Source organism: Megascapheus bottae, chromosome 2 (genome assembly GCF_031878675.1).
Source record: "Megascapheus bottae isolate mThoBot1 chromosome 2, mThoBot2.hap1, whole genome shotgun sequence".
NCBI classification, from domain to species: Eukaryota; Metazoa; Chordata; class Mammalia; order Rodentia; family Geomyidae; genus Megascapheus; species Megascapheus bottae.
In genome coordinates, this window is record NC_143510.1 from 24,013,159 (window position 1) to 24,031,196 (window position 18,038).

Consider the following 18,038-nt stretch of genomic DNA (forward strand, 5'->3'; position numbering starts at 1 on the left):
GGTAATGAGAACGCCTGTTTTCCTGGTTATTGGATGTGCTATGGGTTTTATAGCTTGTGTTGTCTTATGGTAACTTAAAGCCACCGTGGCCATGGAAAATGACAGCAATTTGAATGAGATAATTTGAAGTGGACCATAGAAATGGAGGTTATGTACTCAATGTACAAGATCTTATATGTGTGGCCCTGCTGTAATGGAATGGCACAAGTTTCTTTCCTTTCAAGTTGAATGCCAAATGGGCAAGAAAATTAATCATAATTTGAAGGCTTAGTATTTTAATAATCCATTCTGATACAATCCTAAATAATTAGGTAGTATTCCTGTGTGAATACTAAATACATTATTTGAAGTGCATTTATATGCGTTGCAAAAGAAGTCACAACAAGCAGTCCCTAGCACTTCCCATCCATTCCTAAAACTGCAAACTTTACATATAATGTAAGCCCGACACCCCAAATTCCAAACCTTGTGTCACCGGTACACGGTTTAGTGCCACTGATTTCTTCACATTTGCAAGTCTCTCCTGACACGACAGACAGTCAAGACCGTTTTACCTGTCACGAGATCCTTTCTATCACATTATTATAAAACACCACTTTGGATTAAAAAAAAAAAGTGAATAGACAATCTCATATTGTAAAATCCCACGTGTCTGGGCCCTCAATAGAAAGGTTGGGGGCTTTCTCAAGAGGCCTGGCCTCTGCTCCTAGCAGGTGAGTTGCCCAGGGGAGGAAAAGTGTCAGCTTAAAGGACCCCCCCCTCTCTCTCCTCCCCCCCCTCTCCCCCCCTCAACCAACACCTTTTAGAAGCATTCTCCAGTACAAAGTCCCGGTCGCCAGAGGCCCATCCTTTTCCCCAGTTTGCCACCTCTTGGTCCCCTCCTTTGGGTGACCCCCAGTTCCACCGAGTTAGAATCGTGCCCCCTCCCGCCCCCACCCCACCCCTCCCCGGCCTCCTTTCCCGAGCCCTGCCACCCGGGTCCTCAAACCACCGAAGGAAAAATCCACCCCCCCCCCGTCCCCTCCCGGGCGAGGGGGGGAGGCGCGGGGCTGGGGTGTGCAGGGAAGGGGGGGCTTTCCCGGGTCCTCCCGGCGGGGACCCCCCCACCAGGTGCGGCCGGGAAGGGGAAGGGCCGGCGGGGGGGGGGGGAGGAGACGGGCCGCGTGGGGGAGGGGAGCGAGGAAGAGGAGGGGAGGCGGAGGGGGAGGAGGAGGAGGAGTGTGGAGCGTGTGTGGCTGGGGGAAGCCATTGCCTGTTTAATAGTTGCTGTTGCTGCACTTCCGCCTCTCTCTCCCAGTGAGAGACAGGGAGAGAGAGAGAGAGAGGGAGAGAGAGAGAGGAGAGGAGAGGGAGGAGAGGGGAGAGAGGAGAGAGAGACACGAGTGGCCAGGCCCAGCCGCAGCCGCAGCAGCAGCCGCCGCGGCGGCCCGGAGGAGCCAGACACAAAGAGAGGTACGGGGATCCCCCCGCCGCCCGCCGCCCCCCGGCCGCGCCGCCGGGCCCGGGGACACCCCGCGCCGCCTCCGCGACCTGCGCCGCCCGGCCGCGGGGCCCCGGCGCGGGCGGGCGCGGGCGGCCGGGGGGGATGGGCGGGGACCCCGGGCCGCGTGGGGTGCGTGGCCGCCCGCGGGGAGGGGGCGCCCGGGACCCCGAACTGTCAACGCCGCCCCGGGAGCCCCCTCGGCTGCCCCCGCCGGGCCTCCGCCGGGAGCGGGGGGGGAGGGGAGCGGGGCGCCCCGGCTTCTCCCCCGGGGCTGGGGCCCGCGGGGTTCGCCCCTCGGGGGCCGCGGGCGCATTGTTGTTCCTCGGCGGCGGAGGCCGAGCCTCCCCCCCACCCTCAGCCCACACTCCCCGACCCGCATCCCACCCGTCCGCGGTGGCGCCCGGCGGGAGCTGGGACCCCGCGTCCCCGGCCGGCTGTCCCCGAGGGGCCGCGGGCGGGCCTGGGCCTGGGCGCCGGGGCCCCCGCCACCCTCCCCGCCCCCACCGGCCAGCGCTCCCCGCCGCCGGGCCCCCCGTTTCGGCTTCCTCCCTCGGCCCTCCCCGACCCCGCCAAACTCCTCTCCCCCCCCACTTCTCCACTCCCCGGACCCCGGGCCCCGCGATCCCCGGGTGGCGGACAAAACCCAGCCCCAGGCCGCCGGGACTCCCGGCCCCGTTCCGCCTCCCGGGGCGCCCTCCGGGCCGGCGGGGTCCCCACGGCGTTCCCCCCTCGCCCCGCTCCCCGTTCCCTGGGGCTCCAGCATAAACAAGCCGCGTCGGATCTGCCGAAGCCGGTGGTGGGCCCGGGGTCCGGGGCCCGCGTGGAGGGCGAGGGCGGGGGCGGCCCGGCCGAGCTCCTGACAGCGCCCGCATGCTCCGGCTTTCTGTTTTGTTTCCCCCCCTTCTCCCCCCCCCATGCAGGGGCCGTTTGCGGGGTGGGGTGGGGGGTTCGCTATGTCGGATGACGATTCGAGGGCCAGCACCAGCTCCTCCTCATCTTCGTCCTCCAACCAGCAAACCGAGAAAGAATCAAACACCCCCAAGAAGAAGGAGAGTAAAGTCAGCATGAGCAAAAACTCCAAGCTCCTCTCCACCAGCGCCAAGAGGTACCCCCACTCCTTCCCCACCCTCCCCCTGCATGCCTCTGTCCTGAGACCTACCCCCCACACCCAGCTGGGGGGGACGAAATGCTCCTCATACTTTGTAGGCTCTCAAGAACGAAAATGGGGCCGTGGGAATCCTGTCCCCCCCCCTCCATGGCTGCTTTTGTGTTATATATTTTAATCTTCGTCCACTTGGCAGTAGTTGTGACTTGTCTGATCCCTGTCTTGCTGAAGTTGGTGAGGATCCTTATTAGTGGCACCCCCGCCCCTCAATCCCCACCCCACCCCCCATCTGATTACAGATTCCGGGGTTGATTGCTAGGAAGCAGGAATCTGTGACTCTTCCCCAAGGCTGTCATTCCACTTCGTAATTAGAGATACCTTCCCCGGACAACTCTATCGAAATGAATTCTGTGACCATCTTCCTTGCTTTTCACCTGTTGCGGGATGATCTTTTTTTTTTTTTTTTTTGAATAGAGCTTTTTCCTCCAACTGCATAAGGAATAAGTAATTCACACCAGTGAGTCAGATATTTAGTAGGAGGTATTTTCTGGTGGAATTTAAAGAGCCGTTTCTGACTTGGAGATTTAAGGCAAATGAATGATTGCAAAATGGTTATTACAGGTTTTTTTTTTTTTTAATTTTGTGGGGATGGGTCTCTTGCTCTAAGAATTTGCACTTACCTGTTTTCAGGTTTTTTTTTTTTCTTCCATGCTATTTGTTGTTGTCGTCGTCGTCGTCGTGGTCTTCTTCTTTCTTCTTCGTCTTCATCTTCATCTGCTCCTCCTCTGGAGTTTGAACTTAGGGCCTTGCATTTGCTATATAGGCCCCCACTGCTTGTTGCCCCCAGACCTTTTTTGACTCTGGTTATTTAATAAAATAAAATGAGGCCTTGTCTTTTTTTGCCCCAGCTGGCTTGGACCATGATCATGTTATTTATACTTCCCTGTTTCTGGGATGACTAGAAATGGTGCCACTTTGACCAGCTTTTTCTGTTGAGATGGGATCTGGAGAACTTCTTGATTTGGTGGCCTTTACCAGAACCACAGCCCCACTCATCTAGGATTACCCACAGATGCCACTCTTGTTTGCTCTCTGAGGTAAAAATGTTATTTCACTCTTATTTTTTTTTTAAATGCAGTAGCTTTTCCTTTCCCCACTTCTTCTCTGGAGGTAGCTACTTCTCACCTTTTTCATCCTCTAGTAACTTCCTTTTAGCCCCATGACCCTTCAACTAATCCATATTAGATTCCTGGGAACCCTAGATACCCTTGCATAAATTCTGTTCTTAGTCAGATAGTTGTTAAATTTTAAAGAGACCAGCTAGGAAGACAGTAAAGAACCCAAATGGTGAGGTAGGGATTTCATTCTGAAAAGAATGGAAAAGAAAACAGGGAGGCTTTAGATCTTTGTGCTGAGGAGTAGGAGTTTGAGACTGCCAGCTATCTAAGTCTACGCCTTGATTTTAAATTGGAAAAGTTGGCACACTGTTTTGGTGATCCAACCCTGGTTCATACAGTGGGTATAGCCTTTTTTTTTTTTTTTTTTTTTTTGCTGGTCCTCGGGCTTGAACTCGGGGTCCGGACACTGTCCTTGAGCCTCTTTGTGCTCAAGGCTAGCACTCTGCCACTTGAGCCACAGTGCCACTTCTGGCTTTTTCTGGATATTTTGTTGGAGATAAGAGTCTCATGGGGACTTTTCTGCCTGGGCTGGCATTAAACCACAATACTGAGATCTCAGCCTCCTAAATAGTTAGGATTACAGATGTGAGCCACCAGGCCCAGGCTTTTTTTTTTTTTTTTTTTTTTTTTTTAATGTCTATACTAGGGCTTGAACTAAAAGCCATGCACTCTTGCTTAGCTTTTCCTCGCAAGTCTGGGGCTCTATCACTTGAGCGACAGCTCTACTTCTAGCTTTGTGCTGTTTAATAGGGAGATACAAATCTCTTGTATATATCTGCCCTGGCTGGCTTTGAAGTGTAATCCTCAGGTCTCAACCACCATCACCCAGCTTACTTTGACTTGTTTTAAATAGTGTGGAGGTGTTGAGAAAAATGGTAAGGGTTGATTACATATCTCCTCTGTGAGATAGCCCTATGTGCCTTCTCCCAGAAGCTGGCATCTACCCTGGCTACTCTGGATGGACTTTTCCTTAACAGTCTGCCTCCCTCAAAATCTTAGACGCCTCTCATTCTTACTTAGCTGTGGGTATGCTCTGTCCCACTGCAGGCCCATCACATCAAATCATTAGTATTTCTGTATTTTGCTGGCCATCTTCCTGGTATACCCAAATGTATCTCGGGGGAAAGGGATCAAGTCAAAAGCAGTTTGCTTTTTTGTCAGTAAATTACAAAGAGGGAGTTTTGTTTTGTTTGTTTTTTTTTCATTTTTATGCTATGGAAAGTAAAAACATACTTGGAAATGCTGGAAAAGAGATGATGTGGAAAATGAAAGTTAGGAAGCCACAAATAGTCATTTTTACCTGTAAAATTAACATGGGTTTTTTGTTGTTGTTTCTGCTTTTGTGTGTGTGTGTGTGTGTGTGTGTGTGTGTGTGTGTGTGCAGTGAATTTAGATCCCTGAATGTCCTGCTTAAAGGACAGCTTCATATGAACAGAGTAAGGTTAATATTCAAAAGGCACAAAGTAGAGACCAGTGTATCCAGGAAAGTGTAAAGCCAGTTTGATGTTACCTCCTATAAAGGTAGCTCTGTGAAGACTATGGATTCCAGTGCTATCACCCATAGCATTGGAAGGGACAGATTAACCAGGAGATGGAAGGAAAGGATGCAAGCCTGAGTTGGCAGACTGGCAGGTTCTCAGTGCCAGTTGGAAGGCAGAAGGAGAGCCCCCAGGGAGAATGGGTTGGAGTACAAGAACCCCTGGGACCCACATGCAAGGTCTTTAAAAAAATTTTTTTTGTTCAGCCGAGGCTTGAACTCATGTCCTGGTCACTGACCTTGGGCTTTCTCAAAGCTAGCACTCTGTCACTTGACCCACAGTACCACTTCGGGGTTTTTTTTGTGTGTGTGTGTATGTGGTACCGAGGAATCAAATCCTGGGCTCCCTGCATGCTAGGCAAGCACTCTACCACTAGGCCACCTTCCTGGCCTGGGTATGAGAAGGTCTTCTTGCAACTCCTTAACTAATACTTTGGAAAGGGTGTAAATGCAGTAGATAAAGCACTGTGGTAATACAGTTTTTCCACATTAAGGAAGTAAATGCCTGGGGAGGAGGAAATGTTTGCTTGTGCATAGGTCCTGAGACACAGTACAGAAACATCCAAGAGATTCTTAATCAGAAAAACCAGTGTTCTAAACTCTTAGTCTAATATCCAGTGAGTCTCAAAACAGAAATGCTTTATTGGGTAGGGGTAGAACTGAGCGGTCACTGATGTCAGGGGAGGCTGAACAAACTCGGTCTGAAAGCTGCCCAGATTTGTAGACCACAGGAACTATCTTTCAGTAGGAAAGTTTAAAAAACATCAGTTCTTTAAGAACTTCAGTTCTTTTTTACTTTCCAACATACAAGACACACACAATACCTTTAACTTCTCCACATATATAGGTGGCCTGCCTTGGGAAAAACCTTTGCAAAGAGCAAAACATGTATGGTCATCCCAGTTGTCCCTGATTTTACTACATGTGAGATTCTTTAAAAGTTGTCACCCCCCCTCCCCCCCGTAGGGCTACTATAGGAGAACAGGTTTGAAAAGTAGCAGGTGGAGTTTGCCCAATAATTGATGCTTTGAGCAGGGCCTAGGTAAGCAGGAGACAAAGGCCGGTGGCCTGGGCCCAGGGACGGGGGATGGGCTCTTTTGTGAAGTCCGGGTGCCCACGTTGGGGCGGGAAGAGGCAGCCGTGGAAGTTGGGGGGGGCAGAGAAGGGGGCGCATGAGTCGGGGGCAGGGGAGCGGGGTGCGGGTCCGAGCCGCGTGCGGAGGCCGGGCGGGTGCACCTGCGCGGCGGCGGGCGGGAGGCTGGCGTTCCGGGGACCGATCCCCTCCGCCCGAGCGCGCCTGGCGCAGGGCGGCCCAGCGGCGGCGGGGCCTGGACCTATGGCCTGCGCCTCCCGGACCCCGCGGGCCTCCCGGACCCCGAGGCATCGCCGTGCCCCGGGAACCCCCGGGGGACCTCGCAGGCCACCATGATGGAGTGGTCCTCGAGGTCTCCCCTAGGCAGCCTGGGGGTGGGGAGGGGCTGGGGGACCCGGGTAGGTAAGGCCAGGCCAGGCCAGGGCCAGCCAGGGCGGGCGCGCAGGTGAGGGCATACACCCGAGCAGGTCGGGCCGCTCCCTGTCCCCTGCACCCGCGGTGGGGGGGGGGGTCCCAGCCCTCACCCCTAACGCCCCCCTGTGCTTCCCTCTCTCCCTCAGGATTCAGAAGGAACTGGCTGACATCACTTTAGACCCTCCGCCCAACTGCAGGTGAGTGCGCTCACAGCCTTTGCTTTTTAAAGCTTCCCCCCACCCCTCCCCAACACCCAGGGTTTCCTCTTGGCATTGTGTTAGAATTTTGCTTCTCTGGTTAATGTTTGTTTCCTTGGTCCTAACCAGGTTAACAGCTAGCATTTCTGATGATAGGTATTCAAGTTTGTGTGTGATGTTGTGTGTGATGTTTGGCTCTTAACGTCGGTAGCTACACAGGAGGCTGAGGTCTGAGGTTCAAGGTTCGAGGCCAAGCCTGGCAGGAAAGTCCCTGACACTCTTATTTCTAATTAATTACTGAACAGCAACAACAACAAAAAAGTCTGAAGTGGAGGCTGTGTGGCTCAAGTGGTAGAGTGCTAGCCTTGAGCAAAAACCTCAGGGATGGCATCCAGGCCCTGAGTTCAAGCCCCAGGTCTGACACAGAAACAAACAAAAGAACTGTCACATCGCAGCATGGCAAAGAATATTTATTTGGAGTGGACTGGTGTACATGAAAACACTTAAATCAATTTAAAGGAGCACCATTGTCCATTGATATGTTTTCTAAAGGTGGTGTAAAACTGTTTGGTACTCAGGTACATTTTGGTTTAGAGGGATGATTTGCTCCATTAAGCTTGTAGAACATAGAATCAAATCAAACATTGGATCCTCAAACTTATTCCATGTGTGTAATTTTGTATTGGACTTTTGGCAGAGCGATTCAGAAAATAATTTGTGGCTTTGATAAGAAAGGATTTTATTTTAAATTATAGATTTAAAGTCTTACAAGGTGGTGCTTTTCCTTGATATTGCCTCATTCAGACTGTAAATATAGGTGTGTGTTTCACTTTCAACACAGTTTTTGAAACCAGCTTTCAAAGGGTTTGTTGGATATTGAACTTTATGTAAAATAGCATTTTGCTGCTGTTGAGTCAACGTGGAAAGAAGACTTGATGACTTTACTATTTTTATAAAATAGCAATAATGAAGGGAAGGACTTAAAACATGGAATCATTTATTTAAGAGAGACTGTTCAGTTCTATTAACTCTTGTGGTATCATAACTAAATACAGAGCTGGGAACCATGGCTTATACCTATAACCTCAGGTGCTTGGAAGGTGGAGATGGGGAGAATCCAGGTTCCAGGAAAGCCAGGGCAAAAGTTTCAGGAGACATCATCTCAACTAATAGCTTGTGAAAGTGGCATGTGTTGTCATCCAGCCACTGTGCATACTGTGTGGAAGGATCACATCCAGGTGAAAATAAATATTTAAAAAATAAAGCAAAAAAAAAAAAAGGGCTAGGAGCACAAATAAAGTGAGAGTATTACTAAAAATGCAAACATAATTTAAACTTTTCAGGACTGATATATGAGTTACACATGAGATTTCATCAGTGTTGTGAATTTATAAGCAGGAACAGAACAGAAATTAGTAGAAAATACTTAGTGACCATATGCAGTTTTTTTTTTTTTTTTAATTTTTTGCCAGTCCTGGGGCTTGAGCTCAGGGCCTGGACACTGTCCTTGGACACTTTTTGCTTAAGGCTAGCTCGCTGCCACTTGAGCCACAGTGTCACTTCTGGCGGTTTTTGTTTTTGTTTTGCATGTGGTACTTAGAAACCGAACCCAGAGATTTGTGCATGCTAGGCAAGCACTCTAGCACTAGGCCACACACCCCCCACCCCCAATTTTTGTTTTTTGTTTTTTTGTTTTGCCAGTCCTGGGCTTGAATTCAGGGCCTGAGCACTGTCCTTGGACTTTCTCAAGGCCAGAGCTCTACCACTTGAGCCTCAGCACCACTTCTGGCTTTTTTTTTTTCTATGTATGTGGTACTGAGGAATTGAACCTGGGTCTTCATGCATGCTAGGCAAGCACTCTACCACTAGGCCAAACTCCCAGCCCCCCAATTTTTTTTTTTTAAGTCTGTTGTGAGGCTTGAACTCTGGGCATGGGAGCTGTCCCTGAGCTCTTCAGCCCAAGGCTAGTGCTCTACCATTTTGAGCCACAGTGCTGCTTCAAGTGTTCTGGTGGGTAATTGAAGATAAGAATCTCTCAGACTTTACTGCCCTGGCTGGCTTTGAACTGCAGTCTTCAGATCTCAGCCTGCTGAGTAGCTAGGATTACAGGTGTAAGCCACCAGTGCCAGGCCCATATGCACAATTTAAGGTGAATATGGTCAGATTGGAAACTAATGAAATATTTTGCTTAGTACCACTCAAGTTTTCTACTGTACTTAATGGCTTAAATGTGAGCTTTTGTGTTTACTTTGGACACATTTGTTCTTAATGTTGGATCAGTTGTGAGATTCTCTTTGGTGACAATTTTGTCCTGTTTCTGTGAGGAAAGTCATTTAGAGTTTGAAAGTATAGTTTGCAGTTGAACCACTTACTCACCCCAGAGTAGTTTCTTCATAGCATTCAGAATCCTCTCAGATGGTTGAGAAAGTGGAGAACTATGAACAGCTCCCTGGTTGTTTGTGCAGCATTCCTGTGACAGATCTGTGGCATTTACCATTCCTGTCAGGGGTCCTGGCTCTGCTGCCAGAACTCTTGTGAGTTCAGACCTCTCTGGCTGCCCAAGTGATCAAGCACAGTTCTAAAAGGAAATCCTTTATTAATACACATAGATAGCTTTCTCGGAGAAGTACTTTCAAATTTAAAAATATAAACAATTGCAAGATTTTCATAGGATTAATTATTTTGTGAAATGGGATAAGTACACTTGAATTTCCCATCATTTTAGCTGAGTTCCTATCTGAGAAGTTTGTGTTCTGATGCTGATGGAACATTTTATCTTTGGAAAACCCTTCTAATTAATTCTTCAAGGTGAAACCTTTGGCCAGTACCTCTGCACTGGGAAGTTTCAGTTGGATGGCTCTTGGGTAGTTGGTGTTAGGAAGACAAACCCCACTATACTTAAACATTTTGAGAAACTGATTTCAGAGCAAATACCAGGCATCTTTATTTTGTAAGAGAATGTATATGGCATTTTTCTTCATAAATAATGACTGCTGTATTTCCTGAAGATGTCCAAAGGGATCTTTCAGTACTATAAACTAAATTTTCTTTTGGGGTACCGTATGTGTTATCTTAATGTTCTGAAATTCAGCTCTCTTATGTGAGCTTGGTTTTATGTTTTCTGCTGGTAACTTACAGGATTTATTTAATATGTTAATATACTTTATTGTTGGAGATGGAAACAGATACTTTTTGAAGTTAGCTTTAATTAAAATATGTGAATTAAATGATATAGTTAGGTCCTTGCATTTTCAAAAATAGTTTTCCATGAGAGCTCAGAAGCTGAAGTTGTAATCTTATTAGTAATATTATATTTTGAATGAGACAAAATGATTGGTTTTCTAATTAATCTATCTTAGAATATGTTTTCTTATCCTTTCCAGAAGTTTCTTCAGTGAGTGAACACTGCTTCCTCCTATCCAGTAAATACTGGTATTCAATCAGTATTCAGTGTGTAGTTTTAAATTTAAACACATTGCTTTCTTAAAACATGGGTTGGGGCACACAGCATCTTTCCAGTAATCAGTTGCTTTTTGTAAATCAGGAGAAATACTACTCTTGAAGGATGTGTACACTGCTTGTGTACATTGCTTGTGTACACTAATGTTAACAAATAACAAAGGTACTTACATTTGAAAGTTACTGAACTTCAAAACTTCTATTAGAACATATATTGAATAGATTTTTGTTTGACTAAAATGTAATGCAGATTATACTTTAATGATGACATCAGAAGTATCATGACTGTTTTTGTTTGCTTTGTTTTGATGGTACCTGGAGTTCTAACTCTGGAACTCAAGCTAGGCAGATACTATGCTTCTAGCCTTTTTTTTTTTTTTTTGGCCAGTCATGGAGCTTGAACTCTGCCTGAGTGCTGTCCCTAAACTCTTCAGCTCAAGGCTAGTGCTCTACCACTTGAGCCACAGCACCATTTCCTTGCACTGGTCATTTTTGAGCTAGGAATTCACTTTCTGCCTGGGCGCTTGCCTGGACCACTATCCTCCTATTTTTGATTTCTTTACTGTAGCTGGGATGACAGATTCATGCCACCACATCCACCGTCCCTCTGTTGAGATGGGGACTTGAGGACCCTCGGGCCTGGACTGGCTGAGGTCTTGCAGACCTCAGTGTTCCTTGGAGCTGAAGGTGACAGTCCTGTGCTGTTGGCATTTAGCTGTGGGTTGAGAAGGGATCTCTTGAACTTTACTGCCCATTGTGGTCTTGAACCTTTATCCTCCTAGTCTCAGCTGCCTCCTAAGTATGTAGGATTATAGGTGTGAGTCAATATCACCTGGTTCAAATATTTTTATCTGACTTTATATTGCCATATAAGTTAAAAAAATTAGCATATATCGTATGTGTGTATATGCATATATACATATGAATGAATGAAATAGTCTTGCAATTAGGCTTTTTTCCCCTACAATTTGCCTTTTTCTCTTGGAAAATAATAACCATCTTAACTACTATAATGATTTCCTAAAGCTTCTTCTATCTTGAATTGTCAAATTACAGCTGGTGAACTGTGGGCCACTGAAGTTGTTTTTGCAGCTGTTATATATAACCCACAGCTCAAGCTTTGCTAAGTTGACTAGTTACAGTTATATGACTAGACATCAATGTCTGTAGAACCGTATGTTTATCACAATTGGCATGTTTTGCCCAAGTAAATCCTTTAGACTTCAGAATTCATTTAGTGGGGGCATTTGTAATATGAGTAAACTTCTCATATATCTTTTAGGAGTCATTAAACGTTTGAAGCAGGGGGAAGGGATAATAAAAATATTTTTTGTTTTGAAAAGTTTTATTTTGCTTTATTATTGCATGATTTTTAAAGTTTTTATTATATAGGTGATATACAGAGGGGTTAGAGTTCCATAAGGCAGGTAAAGAGTACATAATACATTTAAAAATAATTTTAATATAATTTTTACATTTGACCAATATTCTCTTATTCCTTGACTATGATATAAGCCTAAGTCTGCACTTCCTTCATCCCAGAACTATATTATATAATCTGATACATTTAGTTTTAAAGTTTTACAGCTAAGTCTTGTTTGTAAAAAATGATTTAAGGGTGACAGAGAAAAGCATTTGGGGTGGGAGGGGGCGAAAAAGAAGTACATTTTTCTAAGACATTAAATTTCTCAGCTTTCTTTTCCTCACCTAATAACAGGACCTAATACGTGTTAAAAAGATCAGTTGAGATGAATGTTTTCTATATATGATACATAGTAACTATTAGAATTATCCCTTTAGTTATCATTGCTTATTTTGGTACCCATTCTAGGGCTTGAACTCAGGTTCTGGTAATTGTATCTGAGCTCAAGGCTAGTGTGCTGTACCACTACCACTTGAACCACAGCTCTACTTCCTGAGTTTTACTTTTGTTTTTGTTTTGGGTTTTTTTTTTTTTTTGGTAGTTTATTGGAGATACAGACTTCCTGCCCAGGCAGGCTTTGAACCTTGATCCTCAGATCTCAGCTTCCTAAGTAGATAAGATTACAAGTGTGAGCCACTGGAACCCGGCCTTTTTCTTCTCTTTCATCAGTTTCTGGTCCTGGGTGCTATCCCTGAGCTCTTTTGCTCAAGGCTAGTAATGTAGCACTTTGACCACAGACGGTATCTGGTTTTCTGGTGGCTAACTGGTGGCAATTTTCTGCCCTCCCTGACTTTGAACTGTGATCCTCAGATCTGAGCCTCTTGAGTAACTAGGATTATAGGCATGAGCCGCCAGAGACCGGCTCTTTCCTTTTTTGAGGTAGGGTCATGCTTTGTAGCTCGGTGGCCTTGAACCTGTGATCCTCTTGCCTCAGTATTTTGAGTAATGGAATTGTATTTGGAAATACCGGTATTTGGGGAAAATAATAAATGCAAATGACAGAAAGGTTGAGAAATTACTTTGACCTGAGTACGAAGGGTGGTGTGGGGGCACTTTATTATCTTGGGAGGCTCCACAGAGGAGGTGAGAAATCGAGCAGTGGAAACCATGTCAGCAGAGACAAAGCAGAGGACATTAGAGGGAGGGAGAGCTGACTTGGACAGTGGATAAACTTTTGGAAGGATATCCTAAGGATAATAGTAAGAGATGAAACCTGTGGAATTCCTACAAATCAGGCTACTTTCATTCTGTGGACACAGGAGAATTACTGAAACCTCTAGAGCTGAAACTAAAGTTCATTCACTGTATGGAGACTAAATGAGGATTGAACCAAGCTGGGTAGAAAGCAGTAGGCTTAGAGATGACTACAATAGTGTACTAAGTGGGAGGGAAGGGAGCAGAGGCAGAAGACCCCAGGGAACTTGGCTGCTGATTCATTGTGGAGAACCTGGGAGAGAGTCTGGGTTTGGGGGGAGATGAGCTATCTTCAGAGAAGTAGGTGCTTCTGGAAGTGAATGTGTGCACTGTGGGGGGAGGCCCCTCCCCCCCAAGGAGCAGTGTGCTTTGTTGACCATGCACTTAGTAGGCCCTCAGCAAATATTTGCAGTTTGATTCTGTTTTTGACTTCATTATCCACCAAGTCAGTGAAGCTCAGACCTGCCTACTTTTAAATAAGATTAGACAAATTAAGTTGACTCTAAATTCCCTAAAAGACAAGGGGAATGATTTTACCTAACAGATGCCTTTATGAATACACTTCTTACATAGTGATGTAATGGTACCGAGAAAATTCAGATTTTTTATCTGACTCTACATGTTTTCCCAGCTTTGTAGTTTGAAACCCTTGTTGCATCAACTTAACATGTGGCCATGTTGGTGGTGTTTTGTTTGTGGACTTACTTTGTAGGACCCTCTGGTGACTGTAGCTGTAGGCTTCATGGTACTTCCATGTGTTTAGGTGTGCAGGCATTAAATCTGAGCAGGATTGACAGTGTTGGGCCTGGGACTGGCTGTTCAGAAGTCCATGTTAGATTTGCAAGTGTTGGTGATATAAAATGCTTGAGACTGCCAAAGGTATGGTGGTTCACATGACAGTCCTGGCATATAAGGGCTGTACACAGTGAAATCCTGTCCCAGAAATAGCAAAAGTAAAAAGAGTAAAAGAAGGGAAAAGAATTGGGAACTGTCTACAAATGAAGGATGAGTAAAGGAAGAGGACACAGAAAAGAAGTAGGAATTGAGTAAGCACAGGTTTGTAAAAGCACTAGCAGGTAAGTTAAGGAAATTTCTTAAGAAGGCTACAATGTAAAAACAGAGGAATAGGCCCTTGTAGGCTAAGAGGAAAAGTGAAGAGAGGACGAGGATGAAAATAAAAGAGGAGATAGAGTGGTTTAATTTTTATTCAACAAAACAGGGGATTAGCATTTCATAAGTCAGATATTGCATGCATTTCTTTTTGGACAATGTCACTCAGATGTAGTGTCCTTAAACACAGTTGTAGAGAAGGTGAAACAGCCCCATGTGCAGATCATGCTTACAGTCTTTTTTTTTTTTTTATTGGTTTTGGGGCTTGAACTCAGGGCCAGAGCACTGTCCCTGAGTCTTTTCCATTTTCCACTTTCAGTCACAGAGCCGCTTCTAGCAGATCGTATTTAGAAAGGCTGGTAACCTGAAGTTTTGTTGGAGTGATAGTTTTCTGCAAGATCAGAAGTTGTCTTGAGACAGTTTGCTATGTAGCCCAGACTGGTCTTGAACTAGCGTCTGTGGTCTAGTCTGGTTAGAAACTTTTGAAAATCTTTCAACTTCCCAAATACTGGGGTTACAGGTGTGCACCACTAGTTCATTATCTAGAATTCAAAGAAACAGCATCAGTCTTCCGTTTATACTCTCTCAGTAGACTAAGCTCCATAAGATTCATATCTTTTCATTCCTATAATGCCCAAGAAATGATAAGCAATACATATTTGTCAAATGAAAACACACATATGAAACCTCTCATGACCCTCTTCAGAATATAATTGGGAAATGCCAAGAAGTATAGCTGACAGTTTATCTGAATTGGCACTCAAACAGTTTGGCCATTTGGACGCTCCTGGAATTACACAGAAGCTGGAATCCAAGTATTACATAAGATGTGAGCTGTGCTAGAGGCTAGTCTGAGATGATACGGCAAAGAAGTTACACCTCTGGCTCACAGGTTTAGGCTTTATGAAGTTACCGTGTGCCAACAAGTGAGCCTGGGTCTAGGGGTACTAAATGTATTGATTGGGCTTCCGAAGATGCTCTCCTGGATCCTGAAGCTATCCCACATGGCTGTATTAGAGGTGTTGGCACCTGCTTGAGACATCTGACACATTCTTGTTACCAGTGAAGTGGGACAAGTTTTCATTATAAACCCATTCTTAGCTGTGCTTTAAAGAGGACCTAGTATCTGGAGCCAGAATATGCCTCATGTCTTCTGGCAAACTGCTCCAGGGACCAAAAGCTCAATAAAGCCTCTGCCTAAGGGCCGGGAGTTTGGCCTAGTGGTTAAAGTGCTTGCCTAGCATGCACGAGGACCCGGGTTCGATTCCTTGGTACCACATACATAGAAAAAAGCTGGAAGTGATGCTGAGGCTCAAGTGGTAGAGCTCTAGCCTTGAGAAAGTCCAAGGACAGTGCTCAGGCCCTGAGCTCAAACCCAGGACTGCAAAAAAAAAAAAAGCCTCTGCCTAAGAACCATAATCCAGGAACTGCCCATGCGAATGGGTATGTATGCAGTGACCGTGGATTGCTTTCATTAGCACATAGGTTCATATGGAGACTATGGAGCTGTTTCCGGATTTTCCTACTGGAGCAGGATACTATTCACTAATACTTTTTAATAGACTTGTTAACAACTGATTTCTGTCTGCTTGTCAAAGAATACACTGACCTGAATGTGACAGTGAAAGAGCAGGTCAGAGAAAAGGAGCTGGCATTACCTAGCTCTTCCTAACATCCAGACATTTGCCACAAGTGTTGTATTTGACTTGTTCAGATTGACCTGTGTCACTTCTAAGTTTTAAATAGTAATAATCAATGGAGAAGTGTCAGAGTTCTGCTAGCATTGTGGCTATTCTATACACTGTCAGGACCTCGGGCACTTGTATCTATTTTAATTGATGGCAGATGGATGCAGGATTGGTCTCCCTCTAGTAAATTCTAGAGAAGACTGAGAAGCAAGTTTCTACAATAGTGCAGTCAGTTACCACGAATAGTAAGTGTAGCTCAGGATGATCTTACCTGGATAAAAATCAGAATGGTGATCAGGAAACAGTGTTGTGCAGCATGAGTTATTTGATCTTAGTTATTTGAAATAGTATTGTGTGCTGTGAGTTAGGTATTATAGGCGAGGACAATAAAGCTAGCCTCTGTCTCCTGAAACTTGTTATAGTAGGCAGCAGAGCCAGAGATAAAAGGATCAATACAAGTTTTGATGGCTAGATGGAAAGAAAAGAATCAAGTGTGGTTATGGTGAATACTTAGTGGATGAAGGTTACCTCTGAAGACATGGTGTGGGGAGGGACGCAGAAACACGCAGGCCCAGAGGTGGGGACCAGGTGACATAGATCATGTAAACCATAGTGAAGGCATTCTAACAACAGTAAGCCATTTAGATAGAAGAGCTAAGCTAGTTGTGACTGAGTAATTTTAAAGGCTTTCCCCACCCTCCTTGCTGTGAGAAAAATAGCCGTGAGGAAGGCATGAGTGGTGGGGGAGAGTATTCCCTGGTTGATAATGGTAGTAAGGACTTAGGTACTGGCAGTGGAGATAAGCTTAGAGATAACCTGGACCTGTTGCAGTTTTTAACCATTGGTTAGATGATAATAATGGTTTACAGAAGAGTAGAAGCCTTGTATAGAGCCAGTTGTATGTGTACTCAAGGAAGGTGTTAACTGGGGGGCATAGATCAGTGGTAAGCTCACCTAGGAAGGAAAGGTTTAATGAGAAGAGGCCCAGGATGGAGCATGGACACTAGCATTTATAGGTTTATATTAGGGGAAGCCATCAAGGGAGGAGCCAGAAGGAAAGAAAAGGAGTGTATGGTGTGAGACAGTAGGGAGTGGAAAGTGTTTGGAGGTAGAGTGATCAGTCATCAAGCCTGAAATGTTGATGACCTTGAAGTTCTGTGACCTTCATATGACAGACTCAATTAAGAAGACATGACCAAAAAAAAGAGATAAGTGTGTTTAGAAGAGATTGGTTACCATCTCTCCCTCCCTCCCTCCCTCCCTCCCTCCCTCCCTCCCTCCCTCCCTCCCTCCCTCTCTCTCTCCCTCCCTCCTTCCTTCCTTCCTTCCTTCCTTCCTTCCTTCCTTTCTTCCTTCCTTCCTTCCTTCTTTCCTTCCTCTCTCCATCCCTTCTTCCCTCTCTCCCTCCCTTCCTTCCCTAACCCCCTTCCTACTCCCTCTCTCTGCCAGTCCTGGGGCTTGAACTCAGGACTTAGGCATTGTTCTTGAGCTTTCTCAAGGCGAGCACTCTACCACTTGAGCCACAAAAACCACTTCTGGCCTTTTCTGTGTATGTGGTATCAAGGAATCGAACCCAGGACCTTTGTTCATGCTAGGTAAGTGCTCTATCACTAAGCAACTCCAGGCCTTCACTTTCTTTTTCAGGACAGAATTTCTTAGTATTGTATAAATTATTCTTCAATGAGAGGAGGGTATGCCATTTCAGTGGATTCCCAATTTGTTTTTGTTTGTTTGTTTTTGCCAATCCTGGGCTTGGGCTCGGGGCCTGAGCACTGTCCTTGGACTTTCTCAAGGCTAGAGCTCTACCACTTGAGCCATAGCACCACTTCTGGCTTTTTTCTATGTATGTGGGACCAAGGAATCAAACTCCTGTCTTCGTGCAGGCTAGGCAAGCACTCTATCACTAGGCTAAACTCCTGGCCCCGGATTTTCAATTTTTTTTAAAAAAATTTGTAACATTATAGTATGGCTGTTGTAAATAAACAGTGCTGGATTTGTATATTACATCTTGATGAATTCCTTTTGCCAGGACATAGGTTTGAAAATAATGGGCAGCGTGTAAATTGGAAATAAGCCAGTAGCTGCTGTCATTATTTTTTATTGTTGTTATGAAAGTGATATACAGAGATATTACAGTTTCATAAGTCAGGTAATGAG

General features: G+C 45.7%; 1 protein-coding gene across 3 annotated transcripts in view; it reads left to right on the top strand.

Moving 5' to 3' along the window:
• The first annotated feature begins 1,371 nt into the window (after window positions 1–1,371).
• The window catches only part of Ube2e1 (ubiquitin conjugating enzyme E2 E1), a 55,272-nt gene continuing 38,605 nt past the window's right edge, over window positions 1,372–18,038 (top strand). Inside the window, exons 1-3 of one of the 3 annotated variants that reach the window (XM_090322196.1) lie at window positions 1,372–1,452; window positions 2,497–2,588; window positions 6,957–7,007. In XM_090322196.1, coding sequence (XP_090178322.1) covers window positions 2,548–2,588; window positions 6,957–7,007 — 92 coding nt within the window. In that variant the 5' untranslated portion in view covers window positions 1,372–1,452; window positions 2,497–2,547. Of the gene's footprint in view, window positions 1,453–2,023; window positions 2,280–2,403; window positions 2,589–6,956; window positions 7,008–18,038 lie in introns of those variants that run through there. The other 2 variants (XM_090322187.1, XM_090322179.1) reach the window with 2 other exon arrangements.